This window comes from Pipra filicauda, unplaced genomic scaffold (assembly GCF_003945595.2).
Source record: "Pipra filicauda isolate LSUMZ 115617 unplaced genomic scaffold, ASM394559v2 scaffold664_size391380_pilon, whole genome shotgun sequence".
In the NCBI taxonomy this organism is placed as follows: Eukaryota; Metazoa; Chordata; class Aves; order Passeriformes; family Pipridae; genus Pipra; species Pipra filicauda.
In genome coordinates, this window is record NW_024104825.1 from 302,675 (window position 1) to 320,610 (window position 17,936).

The following is a 17,936-nucleotide window of genomic DNA, read 5'->3' on the forward strand; positions in this document are numbered from 1 at the left end:
CACACAGACACAGACACAGACACACAGACACACACACAGACACACACACACAGACACACAGACACACACAGAAGAGCACACCCACGGGCACAGCACCCTCCCACGGGGATGCACAAAGGTGCCCACACACGTGGGTGCTCCGTGCACGGAGGCACCTGTGCACACGGACACCCCTGTGCAATGGAGCCCGTGCCCACGCACACGGTGCCCACACACACACATACATGTACGCACACATGTGCACCGGTGCTCCTGCACATGGAGGCACATGAAAATGGATGCTCTTTCCCATGAATGCCCATGGACACGGATGCCCACACACATGGACATCCCTGCACACGTGTGCTCATGCACAAGGATGCCCACGCACAAGGATTCCCGTGCACATGGGTGCCCAGGAACACAAATGCCCACGCACACAGGTGCCCACGTGCATGGATGCACACACACATGGATGCACATGCACGTGGATATCCCTGCACGCAGGTGCCCACACATAAGCACGCACGTGCACACAGATGCACACGTACATGGATGCACATGCACAGGGATGCACACCCATACATGCACACGGATGCCCATGTAGGTGGGTGCCCATGCCCGTGGACCCCCTGACACTTGCACACCTATGCTCTGCTCATGGATGGCTCTGCACATGCCCACACACACGGATGCCCATGTACACAGATGCCCACGCTCATGGGTGCCCACGCACACGGAGGTACATGCACACATGTGCCCTGCTCATGGACGGCCCTGCACATGGATGTCCAAGCACACAGGTGTCCTCCCACACCCCACACTCTGTTCCACCCGGGACTGGTCCCCACTCCGAGCGGTGGACACAGTGCCCGGGAGCGCGGGAGCTGCCCGGCCCCTCCGGGGTGCTGGGTGCGGTGTGTCCCCGCTCAGCTCTCCCTGTCCCGGCCACCGCCGGGGCAGTGACCAGAGAGAGGGGACGTGGGCTTCGGGATCGCTTTGCCGGTCCCACAGCGACAGCTATAGGTGACCATCCGGGATGGGATGGGTCCAGCTCCACGTCCAACCGCCCTGCCCGGCTCCGGCATCCCGGGCATCCAGCCCCTGGCCCGGGCAGAGCCGGCAGTGAATCCTCCCTCAGCCCCTCGGTGCCCGGGCAGGAGGGTCCCGTCCCCGCCGCTGGCAGAAGCAGAGGATTTGGGAGAGCCCGGGAAAGCCCCTCTCCGTGTCTCTCGCATCCCCGAACGCCGCAGGACCCCGCTGGCCCCGCTGCTTCCCCCAGTCCCGGGGCTGCGGGAGGGGACCCAGCGTGGGGACCCGTGGGTGCCCCCGGCATGGGGGGCTGGGCATGCTCCAAACAGCATCGCCCTGCTCCCCACCCCCCAGAATCACCCATCTCCCCATACCCAGGAGCAGAGGCCACCCTGGGTGGGAACCCTCAGTGACGTGCTGGCTGCAGGGGGGGCTTTGCTTAAGGGCCGGGGGGGCTGTTGAGGTTGTGTCGTGCTCCCCTTTCCCCCCAGTTGTTGAGAAAGGCTCCCACACGCCCCAGAAGAACAGCCAGGAGACGAGGTGGTACCCAAAAACATCACAGTGAACACCACACTCAGCAAGAAACACCGTGGCTGCTCCTGCGGCCGGGAGGGCCCCCCCGGGGACCCCTCCGCGCTCGGCTCCGCCAAATGCCCCAGAAGAAAAATATTCCTCCCCCTGGAGGGGCAAAAAAAATTCCCCCCTCCGAGTCCTGGCCCAGGGCGTGGGTGGGAATCGCCCCTTTGTCACGGCAGGTCCCCCCCGTGTCCCCACCGCGCCCGCCGCTCCCCGTGGCGGGGGTGGCACTCGAGGGTCTGGGCTGCGGCAGCACCGAGGAAATCCCAGCGGACTCCGGCCGTGCCAGGAAAGCTGGGCTGGTGCCCCGCAGCCCCCTCCTCCCTCCGCTGGTCAGCAAAGTCCCCCCGGGGCGGGGTTAGGACGTGTCCTTCAGCTCGGGGCTGGGCGGCTGCGGAGGGGGCCCTGGATTCCTCCCCCTGGAGGGGCAAAAAAAATTCCCCCCTCCGAGTCCTGGCCCAGGGCGTGGGTGGGAATCGCCCCTTTGTCACGGCAGGTCCCCCCCGTGTCCCCACCGCGCCCGCCGCTCCCCGTGGCGGGGGTGGCACTCGAGGGTCTGGGCTGCGGCAGCACCGAGGAAATCCCAGCGGACTCCGGCCGTGCCAGGAAAGCTGGGCTGGTGCCCCGCAGCCCCCTCCTCCCTCCGCTGGTCAGCAAAGTCCCCCCGGGGCGGGGTTAGGACGTGTCCTTCAGCTCGGGGCTGGGCGGCTGCGGAGGGGGCACCTCCGCCGAGGGAGACTGCATCTCCTGGGCGCTGCCTGCGGGAGAGAGGAGGGGACGGAGTCGTGGGATAGAGTCAGAGAACAGAATCACAGAACAGAATCTCAGGATCATTGAGGTTGGAAAAGCCCTCCCAGCCCATGGATCCCCCCTGTGCCCGATGCCCACCTTGTCCCCCAGCCCAGAGCACTGAGTGCCATGGCAAAGCCTTCCTGGGACACCTCCAGGGCTGGGCACTCCAAACCTCCCTGGGCAGCCCCTGCCAATGCCTGACCACCCTTTCCATGGAGAAATTCTTCCTGATGTCCAACCTGCCCCTCCCCTGGCACAGCCTGAGGCCGTTCCCTCTCCTCCTGTCCCTTGTTCCCTGGGAGCAGAGCCCGACCCCCCCCGGCTCCCCCCTCCTGTCAGGGGGTTGCAGAGCCAGAAGGTCCCCCCTGAGCCTCCTTTTCTCCAGGCTGAGCCCCCCCAGCTCCCTCAGCTGCTCCTGCTGCTCCAGCCCCTTCCCCAGCTCCCTTCTCTTCCCTGGACGTGCTCCAACCCCTCCATGTCGTGAGGAGCCAGAACATGGGATGAGCATGGGAACCCCAGTTCCTGCCTGCCCCATGTCACTCTCCATCCTCCTCCTCCTCCTCCTCCTCCTTGTTGCCTACCTGCACTCAGGGACATCTCAGCCAGTTTGAGGGGCAGGTCAGCGGGGCTGACGCCGGCGGGCGAGCCCAGGATGTCGGGCAGGGCATTGCGCCGGCCCGTCCTGCCGGAGGAGGCGAAGTCCAGCACAGGTTCCACCTCGGTCATGTTAACCCTGCAGAGACATCACAGAATCACAGAATCACACAATTAACCAGGTTGGATAAGACCTCTGAGATCATCGAGTTCAACCTGTGACCCAACCCCACCTTGTCACCCAGCCCATGGCACTGATGCCACATCCAGTCTGTCCTTAAACACCCCCAGGGACAGTGACCCCACCCCCTCCCTGGGCAGCCCATTCCAATGGCTGATCCCTCTCTCTGTGAAGAACTTCCCAATGTCCAACCTAAACCTCCCCTGGCACAGCCCAAGACTGTGCCCTCTTGTCCTACTGCTGGTTCCTGGGAGCAGAGCCCGACCCCCCCCGGCTCCCCCCTCCTGTCAGGGAGTTGCAGAGTCAGGAGGTCTCCCCTGAGCCTCCTCCTCTCCAGGCTGAGCCCCCCCAGCTCCCTCAGCCTCTCCTCACAGCACTTGTGCTCCAGTCCCTTCCCCAGCCTCGCTGTCCTTCTCTGGCCCTGCTCCAGCCCCTCCATGTCCTCCCTTCAGCCCCCTGAGCACGGAGAGCGAAAAGTACCTGGCTCTGCTCTGGGCATGATGCTCTGCTGCCCCAGGGAGCAGGGCTGAGCCCCTGCACCCCCTCTGCCCCCACTGTGGGCCCCAGAAGGCAAAGGCAGAGGCCACCCTGCCCACAGGACTCCACATCCCCACCCTGGCACTTTTGGGTGCTCTGGTCTCTGCTGGTCACCCCATCATGGAGGAAGGGGTTCCCTGGGGTCCCCAGCAGCCTTACCGGGCACCCTCCAGCCTGGTCTGGTGCCACGTGTCCCCCGTGCCCAGGGTCCTGCTCCACTCCCTGGCCCAGGGAGGGACCCCACGGGACACAGGGATTGCTCCTGGATGGGTCCCCTCCGGCTCTGACCTGGGGGGGCAGAGCAGGGGGTCAGCAATGGGGCCAAGGGGGGTGAAGGAGGGAGAGGGGAGCGACCTGGGGGTGGGACAGGCTGTGTCCCCACGGGGAGCACCCACAGCACCCAGCACCCTCTGCCCTGGGTGGCTGCACCAGGATGGGCTGTGATGGTGGGAAGGCAGGAGGAGAGAGGGATGGATGGAGAGCAGGGATGGAGACATGGAGGTGGGACACGGAGGGAGGCTGAGAGGGCACTGCCAGGGGACAAGGACACAGTGTCCCCAGTGCAGTGACCCTACTGTGTCCCTTGGGGAGCAGCCCTCGCTGACCCAGGGCAGGCAGCCAAATTCTGGGGACCCCTGGGTGGGTGGGGGCTCTCCTGGGAAGCCCCTGGCATTGGGCAAATCCCGCTGGTGTGGAGCCACCCTGGTGCCCAGGCTGCTGGGATCACACTGGGATGTTTGCTCAGCTCTGGGAGGCATTTTGGGCTTTTGCTGTGATGGGTGGGGGTGACACAGGGGTGGCACAGGACAGGGGTTCCCTCCATCCTCCCCAGACCCCCTTCACCCACTCCTAGGGCACAGGGACCCCCAGACCTTGCCCCCTCCAGGCCGGGTGCTGGTGGCAGTGACAGCTCGTCCTGCTGTGGCTCCATGACCCACCTGTGTCCCGCTGGGAATCCCAGGGAGGACAAGCCCAGGTCCCCTCGGTGTCCTGGGGCTCAGGTGCCGTGGGAGCGGGACGGTGACCCGGCTGTGTGAGGGGAGAAATAAACCATTAACCCAGCAGGTAATTAAACGATTAATCACTGGGAGGTGATTAATGCCAGGGCAGCTGTGTCACGGGGGGTGGGACCCTGCTTGGGGGGGACACTGAGGCACAGAGAGGGGCTGGGGGTGACGAGGGCAGGGCTGGTGGCCCTGGGAGAGGTGGCAAAGGTGGGATGTTCCCTGCACGCCTGCACAGCCCACAGCCCTCTGGAGCCACACGTGTGTGCGTTGGCACATGTGTGTGCGTTGGCACATGTGTGTGTTTGCATGTACCACCCCGGCCTGGTTGCTGTGTGTGACTGTTCATGTGTGTGCAGCTGGAGCTGAGTCCCAGGCTGTGCATGGGGGGGCCCTCTGGCACATGTATGTGCACGTGTGATGTCCCATGGCACATGTGTGTGGATGCTGGGCACCCTCTGGCACGTGTGTGTGCATGTGTGGTGCACTGTAATACACGTATGAGACATGAGTGTGCATTCATGGTATCCCCTGGCACACGTATGTGTGTGTGTGGTGTACTATCACACACGTATGAGACACGAGTGTGCGTGCATGGTGTCCCCTGGCACACGTATGTGCATGTGTGGTGTACTATCACACATGTATGAGACATGAGTGTGCGTGCATGGTGTCCCCTGGCGCATGTATGCGCATGTGTGGCACCTCCTGGCACACACATGGCATGTGGGGTGTCCCATAGCACATGTATGTGCACGCTTGGCAAAACTGGCACCTGTATGTGCATGTGTGGTGCCCTGTAACACACGTATGTACATGTGTGGTGCATTGTAACACATGTATGTGCCTGCTTGGCACCCCCGAGACATGAGTGTGTGTGCATGGTGTCCCCTGGCACACGTATGTGCACACTTGGCACTCCCTGGAACACATGTGCGGTGTCCCTTGGCACACGTATGTACATGTGTGGTGCATTGTAACACATGTGTGTGATTGCTCGGCATCCTCTGGCACACACGTGTGCACGTGTGTGAATGCATGACACCCCCTGACACATCACTGTGCTCGTGTGGCAGCCTCTGGCACATGTGCAGGCATGTAGCACACGTATGTGCATGCTTGGCACCCTCTGGCACACATGTGTGTGCTTGTGTGGTGTCCCATGGCACATATATGTACGTGTGTGGTGCATTGTAGGACATGTGTGTGATTGCCTGGCACCCTCTGGCACACACGTGTGTGCTCATGTGGTGTCCCATGGCACATGCATGTACGTGTGGTGCATTGCAGCACACACGTGTGATTGCTGCCCAGGGCAGTGCTGGACTCCCCAACCCCAGAGGGATTTAACACACGTGTGGATGTGGCACTTGGGGACAGGGGGCAGGGGTGGCCTTGGCAGTGCTGGGACTCGCTGATCCTGGAGGGCTTTTCCAACCTAAAGGATTCCCTGATTCCTTCTTCACACACACTCAGAAAGCCAAGTGTGCAGGCACACAGGGACACGCCTGGATACACACACACACGTGTGCACACACACACACATGTACACACACACACACATGTACACACACACACAGGTGTGCACACACACGCACACACACACACATGACTCTTTGCACATCCCAGCGAGGCAGGAGCCCCTCAGGCTGGATCAAAGCTCCTTCCCGGCAGTCCCAGTGGCTCCAGTGCTGGAAAATCAGGAATAATCAGCTTCCAGGACCAGGCTGGATCCCGGCCGTGTCCTTCCCGCTCGCAGGGATGCCAGGGGTGGGTGACATCTGCACCTCACCCTGCTCGGAAAAGCTGCACAGGGGATCAGGACCCTCCTGCTGGGAGCCCCGAGGGGACTGTCCCAGGGCTGGGGGATCCTGAGCACTCCTGGGATGCAGCATCACTGTCCCAGGGAGCCCCTCAGGCTGTCCCACCTCCCTGGGCTCCCTGGGGACAAGATCCAAGTGCCAACACCTGCCCTGTGCTGGGCACTAACACGTCCTCCCGGTGCCACAGGCAAATCCAAGTCAACCTGGTCCCACAGGGAAATCCAACCTCACCCTGGTCCCACAGGCAAATCCAACCCTACCTGGTCCCACAGGGAAATCCAACCTCACCCTGGTCCCACAGGCAAATCCAACCCTACCTGGGCAAACAGTGCTGGACAAACCCAGTGAACCCCTCCAAGCACGAGCAGTTTCTGGGGCCTTAACGTGGTCTCAGCCTGGAAAAGCTCCTGGAGTCACATGGAAGGTCTTTGGGGCCGCTGGCTCCTGCTCTAATGCCCCTAATGGGATGTAGGAGGGAAGGGCAGAAATAACCCTTAATCCCTCCCAGAGATGGGCTGTGGTGGAAGGTGCTGGGAGAGGTGGAGGGAGGACATGGCATGTAGGGATGTGTGTTCCCTGGTCAAATTCCTTAGGAATATCAAAGCCCTGGAGGAAGGAAGGAGGATGCTGAAAGGGCAGAGAAAGGTGTGAACCACCCTGGGGACGGAGAAACCAAAGGGACCAAGGGTTCAGTTTGGGGTCAGACCCCTCCATGGGCACATCCATGATCAAGGCAGGGATTGTCCCCTGTGCCACAGCGACTCGGGGTGCTGGGGGTGGCAGGGGGCAGAACACACTCACCCCAAACATCATCTGCCAGAGCCAGAACCTGGAGCCTGGGGACAGTGGGGCACCCACCACGGCCACACCACAGCTTTGCCAAACACATTCCCTCCCCCAGGGCACACAAAGCAGGAGGGCTCCGAGGGGTTTAGGGCCTGGGTGATGTTACAGTGATGTTAAGGATTCATTTAACCATAAGGATTTGCTTCTTCAGCTTCTGAGTGGTGGATGGGTCATGAGCTCATCTGGGAGGTGGGTTTGGGTCATTTAATGCTCTTGGCTCTCTCTATATGGAGGGTTCCTCCTGCTTGTTTCATTCTAAGTGTGACAGAATCTGTGCTGGGAAAAACTGCAGCACAGCACGAGGCCTCCCGAAATGTTGGGGTTCTTAAGAGATGATGAACACCACGAAAAATGGGAAAGATTTCCCAGGGTGTAAATGTAACATCGAGTTAAATGAGCGTTGCAAGCCAGGAAGGAAAGAGCTGCCCCAGATCAGAAGGGAATGAGAGCAGCATCCAGGAGAATGAGCCAGGAGTCCACATGGAAGGGAAATCCAGCGGGGCTGGGATAACCAGAGACCGACAGCCAGCAGACAGCCCGAGCAGCCCCCGGAGCCTGGAACAGCAGATGGCAACAATTAGGCACAGGATAAAATCTGGAGAGCCCAGAGCTCTCCCCTGGAGGAGGCAGGGTTGGTCCTGGTGGATCCCTGTCCAGGCAGGCAGCAGAGCTCCTGTGCCCGAGCCCAGGGGATGCTCAGCAGCTGCCCAGGAGCAGCTCCAGGATCTCAGGGAGAGGGAAGGATGGGTTTAGGAGGGGCAGGTCCTGTCTGACCAACCTGGTCTTCTTTTATGACGAGGTGAGGGGAAGGTGTGGATGTGTCTGCCTGGACTTCAGCAAAGCCTTGGACACCATCTCCCATGGCACACTCCTGGAAAAGGCTTGAACAGGGGCACCCTGTGCTGGGTCAGGGACTGGCTGGAGGGCCAGAGAGTGGTGGGGATGGAGCTGCATCCAGTTGAGATCTGGTCACCAGTGGTGTCCCCAGGGATCAGTGCTGGGCCCAGTTCTGTTTAATGTCTTTACTGATGATTTAGATGAGGGGATGGAGTCCACCATCAGCAAATGTGCAGCTGACACCAGGCTGGGGGTGTGTTGATGTGCTGGAAGGCAGGAGGGCTCTGCAGAGGGACCTGGACAGGCTGGATCCAGGGGCTGATTCCAATGGATGAGGTTCAACCAGGCCAAGGGCCGGGTCCTGCCCTTTGGCCACAACAACCCCCGGCAGCTCCAGGCTGGGCCAGAGGGGCTGGAGAGCAGCCAGGCAGGAAGGGAGCTGGGAGTGGGGATGGACAGGGAGCTGAACAGGAGCCAGAGTGTGCCCAGGGGGACAAGAGGGCCAATGGATCCTGGCCTGGCTCAGGAAGAGTGTGGCAGCAGGAGCAGGGAAGTGATTGTTGGCCTGGACTGAGCGCTGGTGAGGCCACCCCTGGAGTGCTGTGTCCAGCTCTGGGCCCTCAGCTCAGGAAGGACATGGAGGGGCTGGAGCAGGTCCAGAGAAGAGCAACGAGGCTGGGGAAGGGACTGGAGCACAAGTGCTGTGAGGAGAGGCTGAGGGAGCTGGGGGGGCTCAGCCTGGAGAGGAGGAGGCTCAGGGGAGACCTCCTGACTCTGCAACTCCCTGACAGGAGGGGGGAGCCGGGGGGGGTCAGGTTCTTCTGCCAGGAACCATCAGCAAGACAAGAGGGCTGGGTCTTCAGCTGTGCCAGGGGAGGTTTAGGTTGGATATTGGGAAGAAATTCTTTCCAGAGAGGCTGATCAGCCATTGGAATGGGCTGCCCAGGGAGGGGGTGGATTCTCCGTCCCTGGAGGTGTTTAAGGACAGACTGGATGTGGCATCAGTGCCATGGGCTGGGAACCACGGCGGGGTTGGATCAAGGGTTGGACTTGATCTGGGAGGTCTTTTCCAACCTGTCTGATTCTATGATTCTGTGGCAAAAAATATTGTCCCAAACTCATCATTTCCTGGGAAGGGAGGAAAAGGCCCCAAGGATGTTGGCTGGTGTGGGAATATTTCAGGTGGATGTGAAGAATGACACAGAAAACAGGTTTTGCTTCACATGGGGAATTCTCAGCCCAAGTGCCTGGAGATGATGATCCCTCCTGACGGTGGGAGTGGGTGGGATGGAGCTTCCATTCCCATCCCAGTGGGGAATGCTGGCACCCCATTGCCTGCCCTTAGCAGCAAAACATCTCTGACCATGGGCTGGCACTTTTGTCCCGGAATCCCCAGGTTTCCAGGGGGCTGGGCAGGAGCCTGGGCCAGTTCAGGTCCTGCTGGACACCTTTGGAGTGATGTTGGCTGTGAAGCTGTGCAGGGAGGGATCAAAGAGAAGCCACACCTGGATGCTCAGAACACCATTGAAGTCACACACTGGTTTTCCCCCAATTTTTCCCTGACTCCTTCTCACCCCATGGCCTTCCTTCCCAAAGCTTTGAGGAATCATTCCAGCAGGATTTCTAAGTGGAGGTTGTACTGGTAGCTTCCCAAAGCCTGAGAACCTCCAGGGTATCCAAACCTGCAGGGTTTGGCCCTTCTGTGTGATTCCCAGCAAACCCCATGTCCAAGAGGCTCCTGGCACGTGGGCTCCCCCTTCCTCCCCTCTCGTGGAGCAGAGGATCCTCCTCATTAGGATAATGCACTTACACAGTAATTCCCATTACCCTCTAAGCCCTTTCCTGTGGTGTCCTGCCCTGAGCTTTGACCTTCCTCCTTGTTTTTGCTCTGTCACACACCCCCTGGCAGCCAGAGCAGCTTTCCCTCTTCTCCACCATTCCTGCTCCTGCCTGGATGGACTCATCCGTCTGTTTGGGGTGTGCTGAAGTGTCCCTTCCCTCCACCCTCCTCACATCCCCCTTCTCCCCCTCCCTGCTCCCTCCCTGCTCCCCATGGCTGCCCTGCAGATGTGCAGGACCAGCTCTGGGCTCAGTCCCATCCCTGCTCATCCCCCAACCCTCAATCATTCTGCCTAAACCTCTCCCTGGATTCCAGGATGCTTTTAATGATCAGCCTTCCCTTGCCTTTATTCACCCTCTGTTCCCTTTTTACACCTTGGACTGACTGCCCAGTGAAGCTGTGGCTGCCCCATCCCTGGAAGTGTCCAAGACCAGGTTGGACGGGGCTTGGAGCAACCTGGGCTAGTGGAAGGTGTTCCTGCCCATGGAATGAGATGAGCTTTAAGGTCTCTTCCAGCCCAAACCAGTCTGGGATGCTATGACTTCTTTTTTTTTTAGAATTTTTTCTACAGCTGTAGGACTTTAGAACTTTTTTTTCACACTTAAACCTGTCCTAGATAAGGCCAACCAAGATGGAACATAAACCCTTCCCTGGATGGGCTCATCTGGGCTTGTTGGATGCTGGTACAGAAATTCTTGTTCAAAGCCAGGAGTGAGAAGGAAGGACTCCAAAATGGGACACTGATAATCTTCATTTCCTGTAATTCCTGGATGCCCACAGGGAGATGAGCACAGGAGGTGAGTTTTGCTGTGACATCCATAGGCTGGAGCCTCTGGATGTGTTCTTGCTCCACCAGACAAGGGATGATGGCAGAGCTCAGCTGTGTTTAACACTCCCATGAAAACCAGGAAAAAAACCCTAAAATGCAACCTGAGTCTCTCCAGACAGGATTTCAGGCTGTTTGTATAAATTGTCCCCTATGTTTATAATGCTGGAAACACAAACCAGAGCGAGTCCTGCTCCAAGATGAGAGTGAATCCACCTCACTGACATCCCAACCCAGAGTTTTCCTCCAGGACAAACCCAAAGGCTTCCAACCCAAATGCCCCCAGACCTCGAGGTGCTCATCCCACACCAGGGCTTGGCTTCCCCAGAAGGTGGTGACCACAGATAAAACCCCCTTTTGATCCTGCAGGCCTGGATTGGGCAGGAAAAAGCTCTCTGGAGGACTCAGTTTAATCCCAGCACAGCCCTGCTGATCTCAGCACCTCCCACGAGTCCACACACGGATAAAATTGAGGCACCTTTTCCCATGGGAGCAGCTCACGGGGCATCCTGGAAAGATGCCGAAGGCACCAGGGAAACACAAATGAGTGATTCCCTCTGGACCACTCGGATTTCATCCCTGGACAAGCCTGAGTAGGTCTAATTAAAGAGCAAAGCACCAGAAGCTCAGCAGGCAGAGGCACGAGGACGTGGGCTGACGGTGGAGCAGCACTGCCAGGCTTCATCCTGCATCCCAAATATCCAGCACTGGAGAGGGGATGGATAACCTGCATAACCTCAGCTGTACCAGCCCCCTCACTCAGAGAGGGAATGGCAAAATCCCAGCTCCTCTTCTGCTCCCTCCTGGGGCTCCCAGCCCAGCTGACATCGCTGCTTCCCTTCCCTCCTCTTCTCCCCTGAGCTCCCAGTTCCCCCCCGGGGAATATTTCCATCACTTTGGGCTAAAAACAAGCACTTCTGGCTTTTACCACCACGTGGAGCAGGGCTCCTGCTCCCCAGGGGCGGGAGGGGGGAGGTCCCCGTGCAGGGATGCAGGGAGGGCTCTGGGAATGCTGCCGCCAGGGACGGAGCTGCCTGGCAATAGGATATCCCTGAGGAAAGATCCATCAGCTCCCTCCCCACGCTCTGACACTCGGGCTGGGCAAAGCACGGGAGTGGGAGCAGCTCTGGGACAGCAGGAAGGTCCCATCCCTGAGGCACAGCCCTCCCTGCTCAGTGGCACCAGGGAAATGAAGAACTCCCAAAAATCACTGGTGATATTCCAGCTGTGGATGTTTTCTGTGGGAACAGGGCAAATCCCGAGGGCTGACAGTGCTGGCAGCTCCAGGAGAGGGAACAGCTCCATGAGCCAGCTCAGCACCAGCAGTGAGAGAGACCCTCAGCCCACATGGTTTGGGTGGGGATGGGGATTGTTCCTTAAAGAGAATTCCCCTGAGCCCACCCCTGATCCCCCAGGCTGGGGATCCCAGAGCTCCCAGGGGGGAGATGCTGTCCTGCATCCCAGGGAGGGATGGAGACATCCCAGGGAGGGATCCCACAACACCCCAGGGAGGGATCCCACAACATCCCAGGGAGGGATCCCACAACATCCCAGGGAGGGATCCCACAAAATCCCAGGGAGGGATCCCACAAAATCCCAGGGTGGGAAGGAGGATTTCCAGCAAGGGATCCCAGCACATCCCAGGGAAGGGTGCAGGGAGGGGTTCCACCAAATCCCAGGGAAGGGTGCAGGGAGGGAGGGAGGGAGGGAGGAATCTCACTGAACACCAGGAAGGGATGGGAGCTTACCAAGGAGGGATGCAGGGAGAAATCCTGCCACATCCCAGGGAGAGTGCAGGCAGGGATCCCACCACGTCCAAGGAAGGAATGGAAGCTTCCCAGGCAAAGGTGCAGGGAGGGATCCCACCACATCCCAGGGAGTGATGGAAGCTGCCCCAGCCACTCCCAGACCAGCCAGGCGTTTCCAGCCTGTGGGCTGTGACCTCTTCCAGGGCTGGGGAGCAGCCCCACCTCCACCCCCGTCACTTACTCACCTTTAATTAACTGATTAAGGTAACCTGGTGTGGTGGGAGGAGAGCAGGCATTTCCCTGGGGAATTTGGGGTGCTGGGTGAGCCCCTCTCCCCCACACTCCTCAGTCCCTTCCACTGCATTTGGATCCTTTTTGAGTCCAAGGGGGAAACTCAGCCCCTTTGACATGAGGGGGATGGAAACCCCTCCCCAGCCCCTTGGAGAGGGCCCTGTACCAGGGATGAACCAACCCTGCTCTTGGAGCGAGGGAGGTAAACAGGAGGTGATCCAAAGGGAGGAAATTAGGATGGTGGAGCCCTGGATAATGGAGCTCCCACTGTAACCTTCACTTAACTGCTCCAACACTCCACAAGCTGGAATTTTGCATAACAAACATGTTACCCACCCCTCCATCCCTTTAATTCTTCAGCAGTTTCAGGCTCCCCCCTCCTCAAACGGCTTTTCATCCCCTGCTCCAGCCTGAGCATCCCTGGTGGGAGCTGAGGGACCCAATCAGAGCTCCTGGGACAGGGACAGGAACATCCTCGGGTCTGCCAAGCATGGGGGTGGCACAGGGATTCGTGCCAAGGGAAACCCGAGGAGCTGTAAGGATGCTGTGGGCTGTGGGCTGCTGGGGGGGCACAGGGGGCCAGCTGGGTGCCTGCAAGCACATCCTGGGCTGGGTGCCACCCAGGGCTTCGTGGCAGAGTCTCCAGGAATTTCTGGAATGCAGCGGGACGGCCTCGGGCTCAGCCAGGCACTGCAGGAGCCTCGTCTCCCAGCACGAGGTCCCTCTTCTCCACCTGCCGCTGGTGGCACCTGGAGAGGGCCATGGTCCAGCTGGGAATGGCTGAGAGGGCAGCAGGGTGTCCTGAGGAAGCAGCACTGAATTTGGAGGAGGCAGGATGTGTGCAGGCACCCAGATAATTCATTCATTTTGGGGAGCAGAGCCAGCTGAAGACTTTCCAGGCCACCAGCAGCAGCTGGTGCCTCCGGTTCCCTGGGGAGCCCCAGGCATGTGCTTCCCCCAGGCCCCTGGATACTGGCAGATCATCTCCTTCTCACTGCAACTCATCCCAGGAAGGGGGTGGGAAACCTCCAGGACACCCTGCTCTCCAGGCAGCAGCCACTCACAAGGGGTGGAGAGGCCCTGCATGGAGGCAATCCAGCTGTTTTCCTCCATCCCTGCGCAGATCCTGGGAGCATCATTGGGATTCTCCAGCGTGGTGGCTGTCGCAGCACTTTCCCCACCACCCAGTGACACCCACTCAGCTCCCAGGGAGCTGCCAGGGAAGGGACCAAAAGCCAAGGAGGGAAGAAATGCATGCAGACACCCTGGAATCTGTGCAGGCACCCTGGGATCAGAGGCATGGCTGGAAATGCCCATCCCTGAGGGAGCAGAGCTGGATCCACCCCCCCTGGGCTGAGCCAGGGGCCAGAACCACCTGCCCGAGGAGCCAAGGGCAGGGCAGGGCAGTGTCCCCATCCTGTCCATGGTGCTGTGTCCCCCCTGGGCCCTGGAGCACCCTGTCCTGTGGGGGAGCACAGGCCAGGGCAGGAAAGGGGGACAGAGCTTCTCTGGCTGACCCAGGAGATGAACCCCAAGGTTTTGCCCCAAAAGTGACCAAACCCCAACAACCTTCCCCCCGAGCACCCCCAGCTCCAGCTGCCTTCCCCTCTGCCTCCCAGCATCCCAGTCTGGGGAGAAATGTTCTGACTCCCCCAGTTTCAAAAAGTGTGAACCTGGCTCAGCTGTCGTGGTTTCACCTCCAAAACCTTCTTTTTTTTTTTTTTTTTTTTTTTTTTGGGGGAGGAGATGGTGCTGAGGGGATAAAGGGTGGAGACAGGGAGACAATGTCCATTCCACCCCCACCCCCCCGTTACATCTCCCACCTCTCCAGCCTGGCCGTGCCCACAGGGACATCCCAGGAGGAGCCCCCTGTGACAGCAAGGCCTGAGGTGTCCCGTGGTGGACACCCCAAGGTCACGGGCTGGGAGCATTCGGGGTGAGCCCAGCACATCCTGCCTCTGCCACCTCCCCGGTGGCACTGCCGCGCAGCCAGGGGACAGGAGCCAGCTCCGGGGACCAAAGGGACCCGGTCCAAGCATCTGCAGGGGCAATCTGCCAAAATGATGCCCTGAAGGTGGGGAGGAGGAGTTGTCCCCGGGGGAAGCCCTTTCCTGCCGACAGGATGCCGCCCCGGGAGGAAGCACCAGACGAGCGTGTCCCCTGCACCGAGCGGGTCTCAGCTGTCACTGCATGGGGACCCCCCGGCTCCCCGGGCCCCGAATCATCCGGGAAGCTCTGATCTGGGAAGCTGAAGGCTGGAGCTGGAGCTGGGGGAGGAGGGGAATTGTGGCGGTCCCTGAGATGAGGACAGGGCAGGGTGAAAGGTGGAGGGGGCAGTGGTGACCCCCAGACCTGCCAGGGAGGAGAGGGCAGGGGGTGGGTGCCAGGGAGGGACAGAGGTGCCACCACGGGGGTTGATCTGAAGTGCCCACCCTGAGACAGATGTGCCTTGCTCGGTGCCTGACCAATGCTCCCCCAAATCCTCCCCGGAGCCCCCCGCTCCCGGTGGGATGGGCAAACCTCCCAAGCCCTCGAGAGACACTCCCTGCCCTGCTCAGCACCGCAGCTGCCACAGACCTTCATCCCCCCCAAGCCCCCCTGCCCCCCGAGGTGGTGGGTGTCCATCCCCTACCCCTTCCGCCTCTCCACCGGGGAGATGTCCAGGGGGACACTCCTTTCCCGGGATGGGCTCCCTATCCCCAGGGAGGCTCCTGTTCCCCGGCCCCCAGGAGCACAGGGCAGCCCCGCCGTGGCCCAAGGCCTCGGTGCCACCGCGGCACCGTCAGCGCTCACCTGGTGACACCGGCGGCACCGGCACGGGTGTTGGTGTCGGTACCGAGGATGGTGTCGGGGTCGGGGCCGGGGCCGGTGCTGATCCCGGGGCCGCTGTTGATGCCGGTTCTGGTGCCGGTGCTGATGCCGGTGTTGGTGGGGGTGCCCGTGTCGATGCTGATGCCGGTGGTGGTATCGGTGTCGATCCCGACGCTGATGCCGGCGGTGATGTCGGCTGTGGTGTCCCGGTGGTGATGTCGGTTGTGGTGTCCCGGTGGTGATGCCGGCGGTGATGTCGGTTGTGGTGTCCCGGTGGTGATGCCGGTGCCGGCGGTGCTGCCGGTGCCGGTCGCAGTCGGGCGGCCCGGGGAAGGCAGGCAGGAAGGCAGGAAGGATGCTCGGCGCTCGGCAGGAGCCGCGGGGAATCCTCGGGCTCCAGGCGGCCCTGGGGCACCCGGGGCCGAGCCGCCGCCGCCGCCGCCGCCTCCCGCCCCGCGCCGCCGCTCCCGCCCGGCCCGGCCCCCGCTCGGCGCGGGGGGGACCCTCCGCCGGCCCCGCCCGCCGCCCCCCCGCGCTCCCCCCGCCGCCGGGGCCGCCCCCAAACCCCCCCCCGGCTGCTGTGTCCCCGTGTCCCCCCGCGCCGAGACGTGGGGGGAGGCGGCTGTGACACCCATCTCCCCCCGGGGCTCCCCGTGACTCTGCCCCGGTGGGTCCCCCAGCCCGGGCAGGGGGCTCGCAGCCCGGCGTGGGCACCAGCCCCGCTCGGGGAAAAGGGCGATTCCCCCCAATTTCTTCTGAATTCGTGTTCCCGGTTGCAGTCCTGGGGGAAGAGCCCCACGGGGGATGGGCTGAGGGGGCTCAGCTCGCCCACCGGGACAGCTCGGCCCCAGCACACGCTGCTCCTCGAGCATTTAGTGCAACCAAAACCAATCGCCAGGCTCCAAAAAAATAATGAAAAAATGTGTGGCTGCACCCCTGTGGTGTGTGGGGCATGAGAGGAGGGGAGTGGGGGGCTGGGAGACCCCGGGTCCGGCTGGTAAATCCAGAGGATCATGTCCCAGCCCCACGCCGTGCCCAGCACAAGGACTGTCCCCGCTGGAAGGACGCTGGACACAGAGGAGATGCCACCAGCTGCTCCTGGCCTGGCACCGGTGTCACCCTCGGGGGGGGGACACGGTTAATGCCGAGAGTGTGGGATGGGTGGGGACAGCGAGGTGGGGGAGGCGGCCGTGACCAGAGTGGGAATTAAATTCAACCGGAATTTGCACACAGGGCCAGCAATCACCTCCCAAAGCTTCCACCAGCATTCCCACAGCCGGGACACAGCGTGGGTTTCCTCCAAAATGTCCCTCCTGGCCCCGAAGGTGGATGTCCCAGGGCTGGGGGAGCGGGGTGTGCTCTGGGGAGAAACCCCCTCCCCCCACTGGGTGATGTGGTCCCGGCCCCCCATCCCTGCACTGGGGTGCAGCTCCCAGCAGGCGTGCATCCTCATTTGGGGTCATCAATTTGGGAACAGCCTGGGGGCACGTTCCCAAATTCCTGGCTCTGCCCATCCCTCCTGTCCTTGCTGAAGAGGAGGGTCAGGGCGGGCACCTTGCTCCGGGAGCTGAGTGCAGGGCTGGGGGGCGCGTTCCCAAATCCCTGGCTCTGGCCAAGCTCCTCTCCTTGCTGAAGGGGAGGGGTGATGCTCGGCGCCTGGAGCGAGGTGCCCATCCTGCCCCTGCCCTGGGGAGCTCCCGGGCCATCAGGAGAACCTGGCAACCCATCCATGCCCGGCAGATGTTGCTGACCCGGGAAGGGCGATGCTTCCCTGATCTCCGCACCCGCCAGCAGGGCAGATCCGGCCGTGCCTCTCCACGGGCAGGGACAAGACCCTCCCAGGCAGCCAAAACACGGCTGGGCTCATCCCTCTGGTACCCCCAGCTCGTGGGGCCGCATCCCCGGGAGGCAGCGGGAGGGACACTGTGCCCCTGTTCGCTCACGCGTGTGACGGGCGGTGGCAGCTCCCGCGCGGCCGCCGGGGAGCGGAGCCTTCGCCAGCCGCTATTTTTAGCTGCTCACGCTCCGCTTTCTCCTTGACTGTCTCCCCTCTCCGGAGCAGTCTCGGGCCGAGCAGCCGCGATGTTTATCCTGCCTGGCACCTGATCGGATGTGACATCGGCTGTCGCGGGTGGAGGGGACGGCTGCCAGCCCCCTGCCATCCCTCTGCTCCCGGGAGCGAGGGAGGAGATGCTGGGATGGGGAAGGGGAGAGGGAAA

The 17,936-nt window shown here is 61.4% G+C and overlaps 1 protein-coding gene across 1 annotated transcript; it reads right to left on the reverse strand.

The window, feature by feature from the left end:
- Positions 1-2,005: 2,005 nt before the first annotated feature.
- On the reverse strand, positions 2,006-16,158 carry LOC113996083 (cAMP-dependent protein kinase inhibitor beta-like). Its single transcript, XM_027736747.2, has 5 exons — positions 15,700-16,158; positions 4,630-4,720; positions 3,851-3,979; positions 2,961-3,112; positions 2,006-2,345 (listed from the first exon to the last, which is right to left on the reverse strand). Exons 4-5 carry the CDS (start codon positions 3,103-3,105, stop codon positions 2,263-2,265), a joined length of 228 nt encoding a protein of 75 aa, XP_027592548.1. The 5' UTR covers positions 3,106-3,112; positions 3,851-3,979; positions 4,630-4,720; positions 15,700-16,158; the 3' UTR covers positions 2,006-2,262.
- Positions 16,159-17,936: the final 1,778 nt, after the last annotated feature.